The sequence below is a fragment of the Lepus europaeus genome, chromosome 6, assembly GCF_033115175.1.
Source record: "Lepus europaeus isolate LE1 chromosome 6, mLepTim1.pri, whole genome shotgun sequence".
In the NCBI taxonomy this organism is placed as follows: domain Eukaryota; kingdom Metazoa; phylum Chordata; class Mammalia; order Lagomorpha; family Leporidae; genus Lepus; species Lepus europaeus.
In genome coordinates, this window is record NC_084832.1 from 126,506,830 (window position 1) to 126,531,105 (window position 24,276).

General features: G+C 47.3%; 1 protein-coding gene across 1 annotated transcript in view; it reads left to right on the forward strand.

Moving 5' to 3' along the window:
• Positions 1–24,276, forward strand: part of LRRK2 (leucine rich repeat kinase 2) — a 158,744-nt gene that overhangs the window by 112,488 nt on the left and 21,980 nt on the right. Inside the window, exons 36-41 of the mRNA XM_062195073.1 lie at positions 754–900; positions 1,036–1,227; positions 1,863–2,009; positions 6,986–7,086; positions 14,361–14,551; positions 22,026–22,186. Coding sequence (XP_062051057.1) covers positions 754–900; positions 1,036–1,227; positions 1,863–2,009; positions 6,986–7,086; positions 14,361–14,551; positions 22,026–22,186 — 939 coding nt within the window. The remainder of the gene's footprint in view (positions 1–753; positions 901–1,035; positions 1,228–1,862; positions 2,010–6,985; positions 7,087–14,360; positions 14,552–22,025; positions 22,187–24,276) is intronic.

Genomic DNA, 24,276 nt, shown 5'->3' on the forward strand with positions numbered 1-24,276 from the left:
TTCCAAAATAAACTTTATCTTGCTGGGAATTAATCCACATATAGGTAGTTAGACTGCTCAGGAAGTTTTAGTTTTACTGTGACCATCCAGATATTATGAGGGTGGCTGGTATTGTGTTGTAGTGGGTTAATCCACCACTTGTCACACAGGCATCCCATATTGGAGTGCCAGCTTGAGTCCTGGCTTGACTGCTCTGCTTCCATTCCCTCTCCCTGTTGTTGCACATGGGAGGGCAATGGCTGGTGACCCAAGGACTTGAGTTCCTACTGCCCCTGTGGGAGAACCAGATGGAGTTCCTGCCTTCTGCCTTTGGCTTGGACCACACCTCGATGTTACGAGCATTTGAGGAGTTGACTGATGTGCAAACTCTTTCTCTCTTGATCCCTCTCTCTGTCTCTATCTCTCCCTCTGATGCTGTGCATTTAGAGTAAATGTTTTAAAAAGTGTGCTTATTTACACTTCATTATCTGTTAATCATATTAAATTGCTTATCACTATGAACTGAATATGTATCCTTGGTCTTCTATAGCACATTTAATTAATTTTGTTACAAAATTAAGGGTAAACTATTGAATACTGCTGGCTAGTTAGTCGATACTATGAAGATCTGTGTCATTAACAAGCCACAGCCTTCTCTGAACACAGACAGGTTTGTAATACTGTGTCTTGTGTGTGCAGTACTGTCACCCCCACCCCCCACCCCCCATTTACGCGGTGGTCACTGACTCCCAGATCCATCTGACCCTCTTTCAGAACGAGCGCTTCGCCCCAACAGAATGTATTGGCGCCAGGGCATCTACCTGAACTGGTCTCCTGAAGCTTACTGCCTGGTAGGATCTGAAGTCTTAGACCATCACCCAGAGAGTTTCTTAAAGATTACAGTTCCTTCTTGTAGAAAAGGTAAGGGAACCAATTTAAACTGTGAATTGTGCACACTTCTAAGGAAATCTAAACTCTAAGTCTTTGCAGTTCTTCTCCAGCTCTGGGGTGGGCAAGATGTAGACAGGCAACTGAACTCTTTTCCGGATTATGCAGGCTGCATTCTACTGGGCCAAGTTGTGGACCACATTGACTCTCTCATGGAAGAGTGGTTTCCTGGTTTGCTGGAGATTGATATTTGCGGTGAAGGAGAAACCCTTTTAAAGAAATGGGCATTGTATAGTTTTAATGATGGTGAAGAGCATCAAAAAATCTTACTGGATGACTTGATGAAGAAAGCAGAAGAAGGTACGCTTTGGTACAACGTACTCATGTCTTAGAGTGATGCTTCAATGTTTGTGAAGTGCCTGCTTTAACCGATCTAACAGTCATTGTCCATGCAGAGTGAGTTTAAAATCATAACATTCAGTTATGGTGCCGCAGTTCAGAAAAATAGATCCTCCTAATACTTATTATTGGTGAGATACTGTGTTCTGAAATCAGAAATTACTGATGTGTGGGCTTGGACATTGGCTCATGAAGTAACACACTGTCATCTTGGAAGTGGAAGCTCCAGGTCACCCTGTCTCACAGAATCGTCACAAGGATTAACGTTGAGAACAGACTGACGATCCTGTCTGCCGTAAGATGACTGATTTGTGAATATTGCAGAAGTAGATAGCAGATCACCTCCTAGTCAGATGCCAGGTAGTTAAAGAAGTTCTTAATATCGAGTGAATGAACCTAGGAATGAGTTGTACAAAATCTAACCGGTTAGCTAGTAAGTGAACTTTTAATTTTCTCAAGAAACCTAGGATTGGTAAGATAAGCTAAGGGAGTGATTAGAAATGGAAGGAACTATGTTATTATGTTTTGACAATAAAAAAGCAGATATATGTATATTCCTAAACCAGACATTAAAAAATCTCGTACATTCTTCTCAGGAGACCTCCTGATAAATCCTGATCAACCGAGACTCACCATCCCCATATCTCAGATTGCTCCGGACCTGATTTTGGCTGACCTACCTAGAAACATTATGCTGAACAACGATGAGCTGGAATTTCAGCAAGCTCCGGAGTTTCTCTTAGGTAACTGTTTTTGCTAGTTTGAGAATACAGATGGTCTCCTTGTAATTTAGAAAATAGTCAGTCATGGTGCATTCTTAAATGTTCTGTGTCTTCATACACTCATTCTTTGATTATTTTGTTTTGGAGTGCTCCATTGTAAAGTAACTTCATGTTGCAGACCTGGAATTCGCACGTGCTCCTGTAGAGTAGAATCTATCTGAGGCTGGGTTTGCTGTGGAAGCACAGATGTATGGACTAGGTCTTGGCCTTTGCTTTCATTACTGGGGTAGGGGGGAGAACTGGAGTTTTTATGTTGAGCAAAGCGAAGCAGTCGTTTCTCAGTCTCCACAGAACTGAAGAGGTAAAGGAGGAACATGTCTATGGAGCCATAGGCAGCCCCTGACAATGCTGAGTTCTCACAAAGTATTTATAAAAAATCTGTCATTAAAAAATCCAGAGCGTTAAACTGGTGACACACTCACACACACTCTTCTTCATTTTTTTCTATGCTTGCCAAACAGTTACTATTCCTTGGCTGGTAACAGGAGTTCGGCCATTGCTATTCTGCAGTGTATGATGGACGTAACTCATGTAGTGTCTTCAGGTGTTCACAGAAAGATACTGAAATCATGGCCACCATGCTCCAATATTTGCATTTCTATCCTTTGTCCTGGGCCTTTCCTGTACTTGGATGTGGGCTTTGAGATCTAAGAGATGTTTTAGGACACAGTCCATACATTTAAAGATTTTCCACAGTACTTTTGGAAAGAAATGGTCAGCATATAATTTGTCATTACATGACACTGACCCTCAGAATAAACGATAATGTCTTCATAACCTCGTACTGTTTATGAAGACCTGAACTACTCAGCTCTTTGGTTAGCTCTTTAAAAAAAAATCTACTTTAAAGTTTGTTTTCTTAAATGACAAATAAAACTTGGACAAATTTGTGATGTATATCATGATGTTTTGACATATGTATATGCAGAATAGCTCTATCAAGCTATTTAACATATTACCTCATTGATCATTTTTTTAGAGGTTAGAGTATTTAAAACCTACACTTTGCACATTTTCAAGGATACAGTATATTGTTATTAACTGTAGGTTACATATTCACATTCCAACATTCCTGGAAGTCGTTGGGAATGGATAGTATTAAATTTACTTAGAATATTTGAAGACAGTTGACTTTGTATAGAGTTTATTGTTGTGTGTATACATTTAACATCAATTAAATCACCAGGGCAAGAATGCCTGAAATTTGTCCATAACGTTATCAGCAAAAACATGTCTAAAATTTGGGACGTCAAATATAAAGCCAGAAAGACTGCTTTTGCATTGTTCTTCCCTTGGCTTGAGGATCCTATAATGAACCTGTGCGCTCTGCAGTGGTGGAAGTGAAGACAGTAGTGCTGATGGATTAACCTTCTCCTTCCCAAATGCGGGGCTAGGATGACGCATTTTAGTGAAAAGGCTTCTTTCTTTCTTTGTTTTTTTGTTTTTTTTTTTAATCTTTAAATAAAGGCGTACTGAAACAACCACACTCATTCTTACATATATCATACATATGTGGCTATTTCTCCACTCATTTCCATGGGAGAACTGAATAGTTGTGACAGAGATAGTACGGCCCATGAAACCCGAAATATTTACTATCTGATCCCTCTCATAAAATGTCTGCCTATCTATCTCTGGTTTAATATATTGGCCTTAATTATTCCAGCTTTGTTTTTTTTTTATTTTTTTTTATTTTTTATTTCATAAATGTGAATTTACAAAGTGCAACTTTTGTATTGTTGTGGCTTCCCCCCCCAACCTCCCTCCCTCCCGTGGCCCTCCCCTCTCCCTCTCCCATCCCGCCCTTTATCGAGTTTTATTTTCAATTAGAAAAGGCTTCTTTCACAGGCGTTCTTTGAACGATAGATTTGTGAGGCCTGGTGTAAATGTCTAAGGAGTTCCCAGGCACACTGCTTCTCTGGGAGGCTGGTTTTCAGGAGAGCCACCTCGCGGCACCGCAGTGGTGCGACTTCATGGGGCTTTCTTTCCCGCCAGACTGTCACATGAAGCAGCAGTCCTTCACCTTGCTTGTGTGGGCAGTCACTGGAAAGACTCCACGTTGACACGCACAGACTCTCAGGGAAGGTCTTTACAAAAGGAGAAAACGCTCCCACCTGAAATCTCGATCTGTTTCCCGTGAACATTGCCTTGGTTGTCGGAGCCGTCCAGATGGGACTTCCTTTATTTGAGATTCCACCTCCTCTACCCATTTCCTCCCTTCCCTGTCTGCTGACTACCTGTCTCCTGGTTACCCAGCCCTGTTTCTGATTCCAGTACTTAACCTTTGTGTTCCCTGCAAGTCTCTCAGTATGAACAGTATTCATGAATGGTTTTTAAGTAGTCATTGAGTACTACAGTGATAGGATGGGGGTCTCCAAGACTGGTAAGACACAGATAATACTTCTAACGTGTTTATAATCCAGTAGAAATCTAAGACATACTCAGAGGAGCACTTTGTAACTTTTATTAAGACATTGCTTGGAAGAAAAAATTAATGTATGGGTGTGTAAGCTCCTCATGGAGACTGAAACAATACACAGGTAGATGCTTTGCACAGATGTGCAGCTCTGCCATTTAGAAGTAGCGCATTACAACCTTGTTACAGTTCCTTGTAGGTTCTTTGAGTTCACTCACCCATGTGAGTGACATCTGGCTCTGTATGCGAACCTTCTGTATTGTACGTACTGAATGGACCACATGGCATAGGGCTGATCCCAGTCACTGTCTTGAGCCTTGGTTTCTCAGCATGTGTAGGTCCTTGCAGAGTTGGTGCACACCCCAGACAGTGAGAGGGTAGTACATCTGAGCACTTCTGTGTACCGCACAGCAGGGGCATGATGCCCTGACAGTCAGCGCTTATTCCAGAAGTTCTGACTCTTGGTTTATCTAGAACAGTTCTCCACCCTTCTTCACTGTCGCCAAGGAGAAAGAGAACCCCAATGGCCAGCACCTCCTGCAACTACTTAAATCACATTCTTTGAGCCTAGACATTTATATTAATACATTTTTTGTTTTCTCTTTTTTTTTTTAAGATTTATTTATTTATTTGAAAGTCAGTTACACAGAGAGAGGAGAGGCAGAGAGAGAGAGGTCTTCCATCTGATGGTTCACTCCCCAATTGGCCACAATGGCTGGAGCTGCGCCGATCTGAAGCCAGGAGCCAGCAACTTCTTCCAGGTCTCCCATGTGGGTGCAGGGGCCCAAGGACTTGGGCCATCTTGTACTAATTTTCCAAGCCACAGCAGACAGGTGGATGGGAAGTGGAGCAGCCGGGACTCGAACCAGCTCCCATATCGGATGCCAGCGCTTCAGGCCAGGGCATTAATCCACTGTGCCATAGCGCTAGCCCCACCATTGTTGTTTTTTTTTTAAGGATTTATTTATTTTAAGGGGATAAAAACTGACACACACACACACACACACAGGAGAGATATGTTTCATCTGCTGGTTTACTACCCAAATGGCTGCAATGGCAGGGCGTGGTCCGTGCCAAAGCCATGAACCCAGAACTCCATCTGGATTTCCTACATGGGTGCCAGGGGCTGTTTCTGTCAGAGATTAGCAAGGAGCTGGATCCGGAGAGCAGCCAAAGCTCGAACCAGTGCTCTGACCTGGGGTGCCAGCATTGCAGCTTAGCTCGCTGTGTCACAGTGCTCTCCTGCTTTTTGTTTTTTTTGTTTGCTTGTTTTTTGAGAGAGTGTGTCTTGCATTTCTATTAGATTAGAAACATATTAAAAGTATTGTGTTTTTTTGATAGATAGATAGATACAGAGACAGAAAGAGAAAGTATCTTGCATCCACTGGTTCACTTCCCAAATCCCACAGTGGCTGGGGCTGGGCCGGGCTGAAGCAAGGAGCTAGGAATCCAGTCTGGGATTCCCATGGGAGCAACAGAAACCCAATCACGTGAGTCATCAGGTGCTGCACCCCAAGGTGCCCATTGGCAGAAAGGGGGTGTCAGGAGCTAGAGCTGGTACTTGAACCCAAGCACTGTGATAAGGGGTCTGAACGTCCTCACCAGCATCTTAGCTGCTGGGCCAAATGCCCATCTGGATCTCTGTATTTTTAAAAAGCTACTCAGATTTGTTGCTTAGCCAGGACTGGGAGGAAAACTCGTGTACTTGAACCTCCGGAATGAGAAAGACAATGAAAAGAGATGCAGGAAAGAAATTCAGAGCCACGATATGAATATGGGGCTGAATTTGGGTTTCATGTTGTAAGGAATGTGGGATAATTTGTTTCAGAGCAGGAAGGTGGCCCAATGTGCTGGAATCAGAGAAAATGAGTTTGAGGCAGTTAACCCGGGGGGTTCTGCATCTCGGTAGGTGCACCAAGGACACTAAATGGATGAAGTGGCTGTGGCAATGGAAAGGGAGGAGTGGTCATCCCTGGGGCCACAGAGTGGACACCGGTTAGCTGTAGGCCTGGGCGTGGATGCAGGGAGTTCTAACCTCAGCCTTGGGGAACCTGGACAAGGCCTCCGTTTGTTTTCTCAGGTACATGCGGAAGCTGGAGTAAAATCTGGTCTGGAGGGAAGACGGTGGATGTGTCTGTTGAGGGAATACAGTGGAGATCTCGGAGAACATTCCACAGACGTGGCCAAGACAGAGCAGGAGTGCTGTGGGCTGGCCTGGAGGAGGGGACTCCAGGCTGGGAGTGAAGCTGTGAGGGTCGTCTGCCTGCAGGGACAGCGGAAGTCAGTGGGGTGGTGGGGGTGACGGAGCCCGGGGGTGTGGAGGGGATGCAGGAAGGTCAGGGTGCACCCTCAGGTCAGGGTTTCGGCTCATGGAGTAGACAGAGGAGGAGGCCTGAAGACATGATGAAACAGGTGTTCAGATTTCTCTTCGCGTGGTCCACAGAGGGAGAAGGGGTCAGAGCTCTCTTGGTGGATATGACTGGGACACTGACTGCAAAGCTCTGTCTTGTCTTCTCCAAAGGGGATGGCAGTTTTGGATCCGTGTACCGGGCCGTGTACGAAGGAGAAGAGGTGGCGGTGAAGATTTTCAACAAGCACACTTCTCTCCGGCTGCTGAGACAGGTGCGCGCCCCCGGGGCAGCCTGCCCCCAGCTCAGGCGGGGTTCTCTCTGGGTCTGTTCCCCCTCATGCAGTGGGGAGCCTGCGAACCCACCACTGCACTGCCCCAGAGGTGGGCGGAGTCGTATTACAAAGCCCTGCCTTGCCCCGACTTTAGTTTGTGGTGTTTTGTTTCTTTGTTGGACAATGAAGACAAGACAGTATTAACCCCGGGCCACTGTGAGCCTTCATTGTGGTGTGCGAGGTTTGGGGAGACCCCAGGCTCCTCCTTCCCAGTCCTGCTGCTCCCACGTGCTGTGCACCCCAGCTGCCAGGCCACACCCCGTGGTGTCAGGCGGCACAGTCGTGGGCCCTGTTGGGCTTGCTGTGCTGTTACTCCCTGACAGTCAGACTTGCAGCCGCTCTGCTTCTTGCCAAGCTGAGGCCGAGCAAGCTCCTGCCTTCAGCTCCCCGTTTTCTGAAGCGTACTTGCATTGTGTTTTTCTGCTCCACATACGTGGACATCGGTGGTTGTACTGAGGGTGGCTTCTAAGTGTTCAGAGTGAGGTGAGCCGCTGGAAGTGTGCCCGCACGTTGCTACCTTGCATGCAGGTCAGAAGTTGGAACTCTGACTTCGCCTTCTTGGAAAGACCCTGCTGTCTACCTGCACAAGGCATGAGGAAGATGCCACACTCCTCCTCTTCCCCATGTCCACCTCCCCAAGTTCAAAACCATTGGCGTTTTCCGTTTTCCTATTGCACTAACTATTGTGACTTGAAATAGTTGATGAAGCTTACTGTTCAGTAAACTGACAGGTGAGCAGGTGCTGACTCCCGGCTGGGCGTGGTAGGGAAGTTAACAGTGTTCTTCCTCGTTCTCTTCCCACCGCTTCTGTAAGTTCTGTAATGTGTTCGGTTCTCTTGTAGTTGAAGAATCTAACATTTGTATTCCTTCTGTAATCACAATGAAATCCTTCATGTTTGAGTGAGAGTTTGGCTCTGAAAACAAAACCGGTAAATGCCAGTTAGAGTTGACTTTTTATTTGCACAGAAACAAAGCATTTTAGCTAAGGAAATGTCACCTCTTTCAGTCACCTGTTTTTTTCCTGCTTGATTGGGACTTTTCCAAATATTAAACTCAAATGGAATTCTCCATTATATGTTGCACAGCAATTGATAAAAAACAGGACTTTAATTTGAGCCTCAATTATGTTGTGATTTCTAAATATCACTGTTAGAGTTTTCTGATTATCTCTTTTTCAATATATTGAGAGAAAGTAGCTCCTTCTACAGTGCCTTTAGGAACCCCTAAGTTATGCAGTTGTGGGATGAAGCTTCCTTTCTGAGCCCTCCCTCCTGCACCCATGACCCCCCTCCTGCACCCATGACCCCCCTCCTGCACCCCGTGACCTCCCTCCTGCCCCCCTTGCCCTCCCTCCTGCACCCCATGACATCTGCACCACGTGACCTCCTCCTGCACCCTGTGACTTCCCTCTGTACCCCATGACCTCCCTCTGCACCCCATGACCTCCCTCTGCACCCCGTGACTTCCTTCTATACCCCATGACCTCCCTTCTGCACCCCGTGACCTCTATCCTGCACCCCATGATCTCCCTCTGCCTACTTGCCCTCCATCCTGCACCCCGTGACCTCCCTCCTGCACCCCAGGGCCTCCCTCCTGCATCCCATGACCTCCCTCCTGCACCTGTGATCTCCCTCCTGCACCCCGTGATCTCCCTCCTGCACCCCGTGACCACCCTCCTGCACCCCATGACATCTGCACCCCATGACCTCCCTCTGCACCCCATGATCTCCCTCTGTACCCCGTGACCTCCTTCTATACCCCATGACCTTCTGCACCCCGTGACCTTCCTCCTTCACCCTGAGACATCCCTCCTGCACCTTGTGTCCTCTCTCCTGCCCCCTTGCCCTCCCTCTGCCCCTTGCCCTCCTTCTGCACCCCATGACCTCCCTCCTATACCCTGTGACCTCCTCTCTGAAGGAGAAGCAAGGTCTCCCTGGGACTTGCGTGGTGGTTACTCTGGTTCCTTGTCCTGGTCTGCTTGATGGCCAGTGTTTGCCGGTCTCCATGGCCTTCTGTTGGTTGGAGTGTCCTTGTCCTTACTTTCTGTTGGAGAGTATCTTCAAGTCATTTTTTTGAAGAAAGAGTGCTTTGAAGGTGGATGTTTTTAGCCGTTGCATTTGAAAAAATAGCTTAATCTTGCCTTCAGGTCAGATGGACGTGCTTTCACACTATATATGACATATATATCATCGCTACATATATGATTTATTTATTTGAAATGTAGTTAGAGCTTCCATCCGCTGCTTCACACCCCAAATGGCTGCAAAAGCCTGGCCTGGTCCAGGCCAAAGCCAGGAGCCAAGAGCTTTATCTGGATCTCCCACTTGGGTGCAGAGGCTCAAGGACATGGGCCATCCTCTGTTTCTTTCGCAGGCTCATTAGCAGGGTGCTGGATTGCAAGTGGAGCAACAGTGATGCAAACCTGTGCCCATATGGGATGAACCTGTGCCCATATGGGATGCCGGCACTGCAGGTGGCGATTTAACCCTCCACGACACAATGCCGGCCCCACACTACATTTTTTTAGAAATGAAGCTTTGAGGCCGGCACCGCGGCTCAATAGGCTAATCCTCTGCCTGTGGCGTTGGCACACCGGGTTCTAGTCCCGGTCGGGGCACCGGATTCTGTCCCGGTAGCTCCTCTTCCTGTCTAGCTCTCTGCTGTGGCCTGGGATTGCAGTGGAGGATGGCCCAGGTCTTTGGGCCCTGCACCCGCATGGGAGACCAGGAGAAGCACCTGGCTCCTGTCTTCGGATCAGCATGGTGCGCCGGCCGCAGCGTCCATTGAGGGGTGAACCAACGGAAAAGGAAGACTTATCTCTCTCTCTCTCACTGTCCACTCTTCCTGTAAAAAAAAAATGGAGCTTTGAGATATTTTTCCTCTTACACACCGTGAGGAGAATGCAATGACTTTGTCATCTGCTGTTGCTAAGGAGACGCCTTATGTCAGATACTTGTTCTTATATGGGTTCCTTTGAATTTTGTTTTGAAATCTGAGAATCTCATCCTTTGGATTTATCTGGTTTGGGGCATTCTGAAATTTCACATGTTTGGGTTTTTGTGTGGGTGGTTTTCCATCCTATAGGCCTCATTATTTGGTAGACATTCTCTTCTGTGCGTTGTCTCCCATGATTTATTATTATCTTAACAGTTAATAGCTACTTGCTGAGTGTAGGTGAGCAGCTCCTAGTAGCAGCGAGGAGCTGGAATCCATAGTGGGCCCGCAGGAGTAAGCTGAACTCATCAATCAAGTTGCTGTGTCAAGAGCCTGTGTCGTGTCACTTAAAATCCATTATTTCTTTTTAAAATCTGAGAGAGAGAGAGAGAGAAGGGGGCTCCCGTATCTGCTAATTCATTCTCTAAAAGCCCACAGGGGCTGGGGCTGGGGCTGGGGGCTAGAACCTCCACCCAGGTGTGCGGGTGAGTGAGAGGGAATGCAGTCCTTGAGTGATGGAGAGGTCTGCGTTTGCAGGAAGCTGGGCTCAGGAACCTGAGCTTCCACTGCAACCCAGGCACCTGATGGGAGAGGCAGGCGTTCCAACTGCGATCTGAACTGCTGGGACAAATGCCTGTCCCAAATTTTCTCAGACTAATCAAGTTTTTAATTTCCAGCAAGTCTTTCCTGCCCCAGGAATTTGTTTGTATCATTAAATTTTACCCTTTTCTATTAATTGCTTGTTGCTTTTTTTTTAAGATTTATTTTATTTATTTAAAAGGCAGAGTTACAGAGGCAGAGGAAGAGCGAGAGAGAGAGAGGTCTTCCATCTGCTGGTTCACTCCCTAGGTGGCCACAAGTGCCAACACGAAGCCGGGAGCCAAGAGCTTCTTCCAAGTCTCCCACACAGGTGCAGGGGCCCAAGGACTTGGGCCATCTTCCATTGCTTTCCCAGGCCATATCAGAGAGCTGGATCGGAAGAGGAGCAGCCAGGAGTAGAACTGGTACCCATATAGGATGCTGGGGCTTCAGGCCAGGGCTTTAACCCACTGCGCCACAGTGCCAGCCCCCGTTGCTGTTTGTCTTATCAGTTGATCTTGTTCTTTTATGTTGTTGGTTTTCCAAACTGGGTATTTCTTGGTGATTCTTTATATCTGAATTAAAGTCTGTTCTCATTATTAAAGGTAACTGGAATGGGTAGTGTCTGAGCAGTAGTGTGAACCAGGGTTTTCTCTTGGGTGTGCATTGCTCGCAAGTGCTCCTTTCTTGGCTTACGTGGGCAGGCGTCTCCCAGGCCCACTGATGCAGTGATAACTGAGCCAGGGCGTCTCCCCTAAAGTTGCTCTCACTGGTTTGGACTACATTGATTTTTTCCTCTCATTTGGAGCAAAGTTCCATATGGTTCTAGATGCTCTCTTGTGCATCTCTTCTTGGTCCAGAATCTTTGTGCAGTGATAGTCACAGGGTGTGCTCACTGCAGAGAAGGCTGTTCACTTCTGTGTGATTTCTCTAACCTCCACATACTGGTTTTGTTATCACAGAAGGTCTTTAGTCATTGTGGAAAACTGTTCCAGGCCTCACAATTAAATATCACAAGTGTAGAAGAAAAGTGGGTCCCTCTTACAGACTGTTGTATTTTTAAAGAACTCAAAACCCTCCTATGATCCCATTAAAAAATGGAAATATTGTTGGCTTCAGTTGAATGGGCCCTGCCCTTTTGTCAATGAGCATGGTGTTCAGGGAGTGCTGTGTGCTGATTGGCTTAGGCTTGTGTGGCTGAACCAGACACTGTGGCAATGGGGTTGGTGTTAGGATGTTCCCACCTCGTCTCTGAGGCTTGACTTGGAGTCAGGTGCCCTTAAGTCCATGAGTTTCGTGGGTGAGGGTTGACACCCTAACTAGAGCAAGCTTTTGGTTACTGGAGCAACCACTCTTGGCTGTGTCCCCTTTCTCTTTTCTTATTTGATTTACTTTTGAAAATTTGTTTCTCTCTCTCTCTGTTTCTGTTTTTGAAGTCTCTGTTAATAAATAGGAATGAAGGAGAGAGAGTGAGAGGGACACCAAATCCAATGGTGATTTTGTCATCTATACCAGAACTCAACTGTAATTTCAAATCTACTCATCCTTACTTTTGTTTATAACTTACTAAAAATAATTGTTTATGACTGAGTGTAAATAATGAGTGAGCATTAATAATACATAGTTACATATTTCAGTTATTCTGAACAACAAGAAAACATTTCATCTCTGTGCAAAACATTCCAGGGGAATTTTTGATTATCAGTAGCAAAAGTCACAACATAGTTCTGGGGATAAGTTAGTCATTTTCAACAGAAAAACAAGTCTGTGAATCACACCTGGGCACAATCGCTGGGTCCCTGGGTGATTTGTTTTGTAAATTGATTGTTTGGCCTTGGTTCTGGTCTTCAATATTTATTTTAGATTTTATAAACTGTGTAACACGTGGGGATTCTGGGCGTGTGCACAGGCTGCAGGTGCACAGGCAGTGTGGCGAGTCAAGGGAATGGCACCGGAACAGAAGGGAGGGGACACACAGTGTAGCTGCCTCACATACAAAGAAAAACATTCTGTTGCCCAGCACTTCGCTTGAAGGGTCATTCTTTATTAGATTTATTTATTTATTTTTATTTGTTTGAAAGGAGGTGGGGAGAGTGCATGATTGATTTTCCATCTGTTTGGTTCACTCCCCACATGCTTAGAACAGCTGAGTCTGGTTCAAGCTGAAGTTGGGAGCCAGGAACTTAATCCAAGATTCCCACTTGGGTGTCAAGGCCCCCACAGAGCCATCACCTGCTGCCTTCCGGGGTGTGCATTGGCAGGAAGACAGAATTGGGAGTGGAGCTGAGACTGGAACCCAGGCACTTTGATATGCGGTGTGGACACCCCAAGTGCAGGGTCACCTAGCCGCTCAGCCTAATGCCTGCACCTGCAGAGTGGTTCCGAGCGCAGTCCCAGAGTGGGGCGGATCCACTCGCTTTCCTGCTCCTTCCTCTTTGCCTCTGAGCTGCTTTAGGAAGACGAAGAAGTGGCTCGGTTTTCTGTCTGTGCTTCTGAAAGTAAACAGCGCTCACTGGTTCTCACCAGTTTTCCCCAAACGAGCTAATCAGAGCTGGGGAGGCTGTTTTTTTTGCTGAGCAAATGTGATTGCCATCTTGGGCTTTGTTCCTGGGAAACCCTCTTGGGGTACTCCGCCTGCCGCCTTCGGCTTGCCAGGTTCTGCTTACTTGAGTGTCCTGACGATTGCAGTTGGCCTGGATGCGTGGTGTGTTTGAAGCTGGTTGTTAAGAGGCAGGGCTTCATCGACCTTGGTTTAACACATGAATCAGTTTCATTCCACATAAGCTGTACTTTGCTACTAAGTTGCAGCTTCAGAATAAAGCAGAATATTCAGTGGAGACAAAGACAGTCCTGTTGTGGAGGAGATGGTCAGGGGGCCTCCCTGGGGCGTCTGGGAGGAAGCAGGTCGGCCACATCACCACTAGAGTGAAGGCCAGCAGGCAGAGTCCAGTGCATGGGGAATCACAGCACAGCTGCGGCCGGGGGCGCTGTGAGGTCACACGCCCCCAGCACATGGAGGGGGCCACACGGAGGCCTCTGGCTCCCTGGAACAGAGAGCGGTCACTGCAGCTGGGATTGCTTTAGCGAGGCTGGCCGAGGCAGGTCAGTTGGATGGAGGCGTAGCGTGCGAGTGAAGAGCTGAGCGGCTGGAAGCCTTTAGCCACGATGGAGGAAGGGGATTTCTAGGCAGAAGGACTCAGTGGACGGCAGTGTGGCTGAGCCCTGAGAAGGTAGAGGAGGGAGACGGAGGAGGGGTCCTCGGAGGAAGGTTGGGGCTCATCGGGGAGGCCACGAGGCCGTGCGACTTGAACCTAAGGGTAATGGGGACTCAGGAGCAGACAGACATTGCCCTCAGACATTGTCTCTAGACGGGGGTCACAGGTGGCACTTGCCTTGGATGCCCGTTGCGGTTGAGTCGCTGTGGCTGCTTGGATTCCCGGGGCGAGGCGAGAGTGACCCACATGAGCTGTTAGCCCGAGGACACTGTGCATGCTGTCTTCAGTACGTGTTCTGGTAAAAGCAGGGCAACAGGAAGCAGCATTTAAGTGTTTCATTCAAACAGCAGTTGGACGGTAGCTGTTGATTACTGAAAGTCTGGAAAACACCCGGTAACAACCACCCAGTCCCCTGCCGAAACCGTGGTCACCTGCAGAGGGAGCTGCGCGGCCAGCGCCTGACCCACAGCTCTTGGGCTTTTGCAGGAGCTGGTGGTGCTCTGCCACTTGCACCACCCCAGCCTGATCTCGCTGCTGGCGGCTGGGATCCGCCCGCGGATGCTCGTGATGGAGCTGGCCCCCAAGGGCTCCTTGGACCGGCTGCTGCAGCAGGACAAAGCCAGCCTCACCAGGACCCTGCAGCACAGGATCGCGCTGCACGTGGCCGACGGCTTGAGGTACTCGGGTGGCGTGGGTTTCTGTTCGCTGGTGACTGGTCTGACCCACACCCACCTGTAGGCAGGTGCATTGAGTCCTAGTTTGGGTGGACGCTACCAAGTCCTGGATGAGATTTTGTAGCTCATCATTAGTGGTAGGCACACGGGGTCAGCCCTCACAGCGGCCAGCAGTTGAGTTTGCTACCTAGAGCCTGCGGTCTGAACCCTGGACCACCCTGCGACCTCTGAGCAGTGAGGATCAGCCTTCCGAGGGTCAGAGGGAGAAACGGGCAAGGACTGGCCCACCCTCCTGAAGTGGACTGGAGAGTTCTAACGCACAGCCCTGGGACACGCCCAGCCCTGCAGTCGGGCGTGGGGTGGAGCCTGGGGCAGACAGCACAGCACGGACAGAAAGCTCTGCCCCTTGGAGACAGCGGATCCTGTCCTGCACGCTTACAAGTGTGACTTGCTATCTCTCCTTGCACTTTTGTCCTTTCTCATCACCAGGAAGTGGTGACCGATGTGGCATGTTGTGATGTCAGGAGGACGCTTTGTAGTCCCTGAAGCCGTCCCGACGTCCCCTCCACGTTGCTGCCCTCTGCTCTCGCCCGTTGCTTCACCTGGGAAGTCCCTCCTCCGTCCCCCTCACCCCTCGTTCTTCCTCCCTCTCCTCTCCCCCTCCCCTCCATTCCTCCTTCCTAGCCCACATCTTCTTAGTCGTTTCCTCCATCTTCTTAGCCTGTCCCCCCAGCACATCTTTGCAGCTCAGCCACCACATCTGTCTCTGTGCAGCCCCTTCTCAGGTTGCTTCCCTTCCAGCCTAGTGCACGCCTCTGACATCTCTGGCTGTGCAGCTACCACTGAGCCTCGGCATGTAGTCTGCCCTTCACGCAGCAGCTGAAGCTGGATCTGAGCTCCCGCGCCTTGCCTCCCAGTCTCTGTGCCCAGCGGCTCGGCTCTCGGCGGCTACTTGAACGTGCCAGCAGTTTCCCTTGCTCTTTGTCCTGCCGACATCGCCTTCCTCCCATGCTGCCTTGGCTGGCTTTCCACTTGAGTCGTCTCCGCAGAGAAGATGGCCCTGACACCCGGTGTCTCTAGCATCTGTAGCGTTGAGAGCTGTCTGGAAGTCTTTCTGTTTTCATTTTTAAAAGCTACCTGTGCTACCAGAATGTGAGTGCAGTGGGGGCCTGGACCTTGATCTTGTGCACCGTGTGCCTGCAGCACCCGGTGTGGTGCATCCTTGGCACACACGTGTGTGGAGGAAAGAGGGGGAGGCAAAGGGTGGGCAGCATGCAGATCCCTTCTCGCCCGAAGAGCTGCAAATGTGCCCTGCAGGCATTGTTCAGTAATGTCCGTGCAACAAATGGATGCACAAGCGAACAGAACCAGCCCAGGAGGCTGGAACTATGAGTGGGTTAGAGAGCATGTAGTAAGAGAGTTAAATGCGCGAGTTTCCCACCAGAAAGGACCTGGAAGCTGCCCCAAACCATGCAGATGATGAAACTGAGCAAGATGCAAGGGTTTGGATTTGTGTTGCTATACCCACTTCTGAACGCCAGGGGGAGCCTGTGGTAGATTGAGCTGGGTGACTGCAGGGGGACTTGTGTTTTGTTTTTGTAGCTTTCCTTTAGTTGAACTAACTCAAGATCTCAGTTTTTCCCTCATTCCTCCACATCATCCCCAAAGTGCTCATGGATAGAATAAAAAATTGCCGTTTTTTATCCAATATAGTTTGGAAAAGCCTCACCTCTAAAACAACTTGTTTCAGTTCTTGGAAACCTTCCAGAAAACATGAATGATGTCTCAGCATTTTGCCCAGTGCTGGGGGTGCCTCTTAGCTCTTGTACCACAGAGGGGGAGTAGGTTGTAGTCTCTCTCAGTCTTCTACCAGCCCAAAGGATGTTTTTTTTTTTTTTATTTTTTACAGGCAGAGTGGACAGTGAGAGAGAGACAGAGAGAAAGGTCTTCCTTTTTCCGTTGGTTCACCCTCCAATGGCCGCCGCGGTAGGCGCGCTGTGGCCGGCGCACCGCGCTGATCCGATGGCAGGAGCCAGGTGCTTCTCCTGGTCTCCCATGGGGTGCAGGGCCCAAGGACTTGGGCCATCCTCCACTGCACTCCCTGGCCACAGCAGAGAGCTGGCCTGGAAGAGGGGCAACCGGGACAGGATCAGTGCCCCAACCGGGACTAGAACCCGGTGTGCCAGCGCCGCAAGGCGGAGGATTAGCCTAGTGAGCTGCGGCGCCGGCTCCAAAGGATGTTTGTAAAACTCAGCATTAAGATTTGTTTTCCCGAATACATTATTGCACAGAGCTAGAAGTCCAGAGGGAGAAAAACGCAATCAAATGAGAGTCGTTGGTACTCTGGGGCAGTAGGGGTAAGCCTAAGCCACCATCTGCAGATCCAGCATCCTACATGGGCCCCACTTCAAGTCTTGGCTGCTCCACTACCAATCCAACTCCTGCTAATGTGCCTGGAAAAGCAGCAGAAGATGGCCCAAGTGCGTGGGCCCTTGCACCCAAGTGGGAGATCCATGAAGCTCCTGGCTTTGGTCTGGCCCAGCCCCAGCCACTGTGGTCATTTGGGGGAGTGAACCAGTGTATGAAAAATAACACACACACACACACACACTCTCTCTCTCTCTCTCTCTCTCTGTCTCTGTCTCTCTCTCTCTCTCTCTCTCTGTGACTCTGCCTTCCAATAAGTGAATAAATCTTTTAAAAAAGAAAAAAGCAACAAAATGAACTCTTTGGAGTCCTTTAAGTGATGGGGTTGTTCAGCAAGATGTATGGGAATCTTTTCACATTATTCTTTCTTCTATAGACTTTTAAAAATATGTATTTATCTACTTGAAAGGGAGAGAGACAGACAGAGATTGAGTGATCTATCTATCTTTCTACCTTCCATCCACTGGTTCACTCCCCAAATGGCTGCAGTGGTTGGGGCTGGGCCAGGCCAAAGCCAGGAGCTCAGACCCCATCTGGTTCTCCCGTGTGAGTGGCAGGTGGCCATTTGCTGCTGCCTTACCAGGTGCATAAGCAGAGTGCCTGATCAGAAGTGGAGCAGGTAGGATTTGAACTTGTGCAGGAGTATGGGGTGCTGGTATCCCAGGCAGGAGCTTAACCTGCTGTGCCACAGTGTCCGCTCCCTGGCATCCTGTGCTGACACCTAGCCCACATCTCTAATTTAGTTCCATCTTTGCAGTACGTTGTCAGCTTCTGAGTGCCTGTGAGGGTCATCACTTGCCTTCTCCATACGCTTACACGCTCAGTGTTTGCAAAGCTGGCTTTGCCCTTTGCTACTCCACCCCCCAGGACCCTGTTCTTTGCCTTGTACCCTCCACTTGAAAGGCCAGGATCCTCCCACAATGAAGAATGCATTAATCCACCAGGCCTTTGGCTCTTTTTATGTCTTCTTTTTTTCTTTCACGCCTTTAAAGGTTTATTTATTTATTTGTAAAGCAGAGTGACACACACACAGAGTGGGGAGGAAATGGTGGCGGGAAGGAGAGAGATCTCACATCTGCTGGTTTACTCCCTAAGTGCCTACAACAGCCAGTGCTGGCCCAGACAGGAACCAGGAGCTCCATCCAGGTCTCCCACGTGGCTGGCACAGGCCCAAGCACGTGCACCATCTTCCACTGCCTTCCCAGGGCCATTAGCAGAAGGGAGCTGGTCGGAAGTGGAGTGGCTAGGACCTGAACCTGGAGTTCCAAGTGGTGGCTTAGCCTGGTGCACCACAAAACCAACCCCTACTTGATGATCTTAATCAGTGCCTGCATTTTTATTTCACAACTGCGGCCTTGGTCAAGTACTTCCAGGGAATTATCATTATACACCTTCTAAAAATAAAACCCCGTTGGTGACTGTAGTTTGCCAGTGGTTCCCAGCTCTGTGGGCTGCACACCCAGCTGCTGGCTGTAGCATGAGAGCCTTTGTCAGTGCCTCTGTCTTCCCCCAGCCTGCTCTGCTCATTGAACACATGCCATTATGTGAAAAAAACTGATGCTTGTTCTTCAGGATTTACTCATTTGAAAGGCAGAGTGGTGGAGACAGAGACAGAGGGATCTTCCATCTACTGGTTCACTCCACAAACGGCTACAATGGCTGGAGATAGGCCAGGCTAAAGCCAGGAGCCTGGAACTTCCTCCGGGTCTCCCACACAGGTGCAGGGGCCGAGCACTTGGGCCATCCTCCACTGCTTCCTCAGGCTATAGCAGAGAGCTGGATTGGAAGTGGAGCAGCTGAGACTTGAACCAGTGCCCTTATGGGATGCCAGCACCTCAGATGGTGGCTGAACCTGTTATGCCACAGTGCTCACTCCTATTTATTTATTTATTTTTTACTTCTAAACAATTTAGACCAACATGGAACACTTGTAGATTTTTATGGGGTACCTTGCACATCTCACCACATTTGTCCAGGGTAAATTGAGCCTGTGCAGCCCCGGGTCTTTTCTCTGTGTGTGTGGCACTTGCACAGTTGTCGGTAGTGTGTGACCCCGTGCCACACTGCATGCTGGCACTCCGGAGCACTTGGACTCGTTTCTGTCCTGGCTTTTGTGTGCCTCTGTTCCCATGGGGTTCTGCCCAGCAAACTCGTTTTCCTTGGGAATTTGCTTGTGTCTCTGCTGCGAAGCTCAGCTGATTCACGAGCCTCCAGACCACGAGGAACCTTGTACAGGCGCAGAGGAGGGAGAGGTGGAGGTGATGTTGTGCCTACGTGGCTCCAGGGAGGGGCGAAAGCGGCCACCCCCTGTGTTCTGTTCCCCCACGGTGCTTCTCCAGCGTTTGTGAGTGGCGTTCCTGTGGCCACCTTTGTGCACCTGTCTGGAATGCAAAGACAGCTCCGAACCTTGTCTGGTCCTCACGGATGCTTAAGACATATCTGTTAGATGGGTCAATGCCTTTTACCTGTAGACTCATTCTGTAAGGATGAAATAAATTTTAAATGAAGAAAGAATTCTTAGCCATTCTTTTCAAAATTTCTATTAAATCATGACTTTTTAAATTTTTTTATCTTTTATTTAATGAATATAAATTTCCAAAGTGCAGCTTATGGATTACAATGGCTCCCCCCCCACATAACTTCCCTCCCACCTGCAACCCTCCCCTTTCCCGCTCCCTCTCCCCTTCCATTCACATCAAGATTCATTTTCAATTCTCTTTATATACAGAAAATCAGTTTAGTATATATAAAGATCTCAACAGTTTGCCCTCACATAGCAACAGAAAGTGAAAAAATACTGTTGGAGTACTAGTTATAGCATTAAATAACAGTGTACAGCACATTAATGACACAGATCCTACATGATATTTTTTTTAAATTGATTAATTTTCTATGTAATTTCCAATTTAACACCAAGTTTTTTTTTTTCATTTTCAATTATCTTTATATACAGAAGATCGATTCAGTATATACTAAGTAAAGATTTCATCAGTTTGCACCCACACATAGACACAAAGTGTAAAAATACTGTTTCAGTACTAGCTATATCATTACTTCACATTGGACAACCCATTAAAGACAGATCCCACATGGGACGTAAGTACACAGTGACTCTTGATGTTGTAAATCATGACTGTTTAACTGAATATAGACCAGTTTATTTTAATAAAATATTTGACAATACCCACTATCACACAATATGTAAATTATATTTGAATTATTGTCAGTAAGGCAGGATCTGTAATTATTACTATTTCAAAGGGAGTTTTCCAACTCTGTTAAAAGCTATTAAAATCACATTTTTTAAAGATTAAATTCTGTAATTGAACGTTTTAACTAGGCCAGATAATGTCTCTCTCCTGCTGGTATTATTCAAATTAAGCATATCTAATTTTTTTAGCCTACGGAAGGTATTCTGTGTCTGTGATCTCTAAATATCCTGAAAGCAGCATGCATTACAAAGGCTTTGGGTGCTGCTCAGTGGCGTATGACTGGGGTTGAACTTTGTGTTCGCCTTCAGCAGGAAGACAAGCCTATGGCTTCTCAGTAAAGCCCTCAGCAAATGCCTTGCTCAAGCCCCTTACTTACGTTAAGGTCAACCTCATTAGGACGTTGTCTTACTTTCCCAGCCAGAACTAGGTTTCCTGAAATGGAGAGGGCTGACGTCAGATGTCCTCAGTACATCCTGGAAGGGAGACGTCCCTGCACCGTTGGTCGATGCAGTTACAGGACACCTGCCCAAGCAGCTCTCCCCGCATTCTGCTCTAATCCCTGCAGCACTGATGGGGACTAAGTAATGGAGTAAATATTTACCCAGAGAACGTGAACCCGAGCAAACACAGGACTTACACTTAGGCCCATTAAGTCCTGCGAAGAACTGTGCTTTCAGGGCTGGCTGCAATATGCCCATGTGCGATCCCGCGCGTGGTGGCAGTCAGCTGACCTCCAGGGATGGAGAAGACAGAATTGGGGAAAGTCAGAGTTTTCTATGTGTTTAGGGAAAGGTGGTAATAGTCAGTGGATCCAGTAAGCTCTTTGATTGTGTTTCTGGAGTAGGTGAGACTTAGTTGAGATGAAAACATTGTGTGTGTGTGTTTATTGGTCGTTAGGTTTTGTCCTTTGCCTAAAATTTGCTTATAGCTGTCAGAATCGGTCTCTGAAAGGATTTGGCACCAGCCAACGTCTTTCCTCAGTGTTCCGTGTATTCTAGCTCAGTCCAGATGTTCTTTGTTAACTATGAAAGAATTGAGTTTGCAGTAAGCCCTATTTTCCAGCACAGGAAGAGATTAGGAGTTAAAAAAAGAAGTCACACATTCTGATTTGTTGTTATTGAAAGATTGTAAAATATTCTCTGAACCACTAGGAACTGTTCTAGTCAGAAAAAAATGAATGTGAGAGATAACTAGAATAGAGAGAAATTTTAAAGCTGCACTCAACTTGTATAGAGTTTTCAGAAAAAAGTCCTATGAACTCTTCTCATATTTACATTTGAAAATATTTACAGTATTCATATACTCATCAAAGGAGCTCAGAGTTCTCTCTAGTAATTGTTACTGTGGATGAAAGAAAAGTCTACAAGAACTGGGGCTTTGTCAAGACAGTTTTGTTCTTTGAGTTTAAATTATTCATTTACCAGGATTGATTTTTTAAATGCATTTTTTGTAATAGTTTGATATGGTTTGATTTCCTTCTGAAGTATCTCTTTGGGGGTCAAACTTAGTAAAATAAAGTCTGACTCTTAGCATCTTACCCATTTGATGGGACTTTAAAAAGTTCTCAGGAAGTGGAACTGAAAGCTGAGTTTATTTTGGTAGAAATTGTTCTTGGATTCCCTACATTTGAGGAGTCTTCCAAAAGTTCATGGAAAATATGTATTAAGAAAATGAACTGCTTGGGTTTGAAAAATGTTTTGCACTAAAATAAACCTAGCTTTTAATTCTGTTTCCCATGAACTTTTGAAAGTGCCCTTGTACATATTCAAGGGACTCAAAACGGAAGGGATCGTGGTGTAAGCGCAGTTTGCTAAGACTCCGTGTGCACTTGCTGGCAGATACCTGCACTCGGCCATGATCATCTACCGGGACCTGAAGCCCCACAACGTGCTGCTGTTCACCCTGTACCCCAACGCCGCCATCATCGCGAAGATCGCCGACTACGGGATTTCCCAGTACTGCTGCAGGATGGGCATCAAAACCTCAGAGGGCACGCCAGGTGGGTGACAGGGAGCAGTGGGAATTGTCCGCTCACGATGGACAGCCGGTGGCCTCGGATGTGAGTTCTGAAGAGTCAAACACCATGCCTGTCACATTGTGGGCAGGTATTGTGTACATTACTGTCACTTCCTGCTGTGATTTTTATCACTGTATTGTGTGCCACAGACAACACTGCCAACTGATATGATACTGAACACAAATGTGAGAATGTTTGACATCAGGGTATGTCTTTAAAAGTCGTAGGGCCGGCGTTTGATGCAGTGACACCCCTTGGATGTCCACACCCCGTACCTGAGTGCCTGGGTTCAAGTCCTGGCCCCGCCTCCAATCCAGCTTCCTGCTGATGGGCACTCTGGGAGGCAGTGCATGATGGCTCAAGTGTTTGAATCCTTGCCACTCATGTGGGAGGCTTGGCTGGGGATCTGGGCTCCTGGCTTTGGTCTGGCCGAACGCTAGCTGTTGCAGGCATCTGGGGAATGGACCAGTGCATAGATTTGCCTCTCTGCCTTCCTAATAAATAAGTAAATAAATGAAAAAAGTCTTTTACTGGGTGAAAGGAATGGCAAGCCCTTTGTTCTGGGTACCTTTGTCTCAGGATGGTTGCAGGAGCCAACCATTCTTGAACAGGAAGATGTGCCTGGGTGGTGCTTAGCCCTTTGTGTGGTTTGAATATCTTTCTAAATTCTCATAATCCTGCCGTAGGTCCTGCTATGATTTCTAGTTGACAGACCAGGAAACTAAGAGAACACTACCAGTATGCAGAGGGGGTATGGATTGCAGACCCCAGTGGCTGAGACCAGAGCCTCTGCGCAGTGCCAGCAAAGGCAGAACGGGGCGGTGACTGCCAGGACTATGGGGCCGTGCGTGGCTGCTCGGGACGGTGAAGGTGGGCAGTAGCCAGCTTAGGTAACTGGAGAGTTTCCGTGTTAGCTTGGTCAGATGGGTGTGCTCAGTTATTCCCTGCCGAGGGCGCCCGTGGAGTCTGGGTCTGCTGACAGCTGCAGTTGATGGAAATGAATGCTCACTGATGGCTTCCACTCATTGACAGCCCAGGAAACAGAACAGTTTCTGGGAAAACAGAAGATTCCTCCTGGATCGTACACTGCTATCTGGTAGACACTGTGGAACATGCTCTGCTCAGATGTTTCTAAAGGAAAAGAAAAAAAAATATATATATATACACATCTGCATCCACTGAGATATACATTTACTCCTAATTTGTAAATTTATCATACTTTCCATCAATACTTCTTTTTGTTCTCATTACACTTGCTAAAATGCAGGCATCTCTGACAGACTGTTTCTAAAGATACTTTTTAGACAATGAAGCATATTGCTTAATTATTTTGACATTGTGATTGTTATGATTCTCCAAGGAAAAATCATGCGTATTTTTCATTCATTTATTCATGCATTTGCAAACAATGTATTGCACTCGTACCAAGGATCAAACTGGCTCAACCACTTAATGGTTGTCTGGTGTTCATCAAGAAATTGTTAGCATAATCAAGAGTATGAGAAACTCACTGGATGTCCTTAACAAAGCATTTAGAAAGGCCTTATAATTGAGATGCTTCCTGAATGTATAAATAATACTGTATTCCCGTGCTGGGGATCACACCATTGAAGATGTTTGCTTTGGAAGACAGGAGAAAAGAAGGTTAAAAGTGTTTCCATTTGGAAGTAAGCATTCCTTTCTATATCGTCACAATTACCCTTCACAGTATCCTCTGACTTACTGTGAAAAACTGTCCAGCCTCCTGTGCCCCTGGATGATCTGAGTCACTGCCGGAGGGGTACAGAATATGTGCCTTCAGTGGGAATTGGGAAATTAAATTAGACTGGAGTGTTTGCCAGTTTTGACATCTTTCAATTAAAATTGCGCTAAGGGTAAATTTGCTGAGCATTTTAAAAATCCTTGGATAGTACCTTGATAGAACAGAGAACCAATCAATACATTGAATGAGTAGTAAATAATTGGATAATATTTAAATAAGCCTCCACAGTGTCTTTTAAATTGTCATAAGCATAAAGGTGGTTAATGGATCCATTGATGTGAGCATAGGTGATTGTTGATCAGTTCTCTTG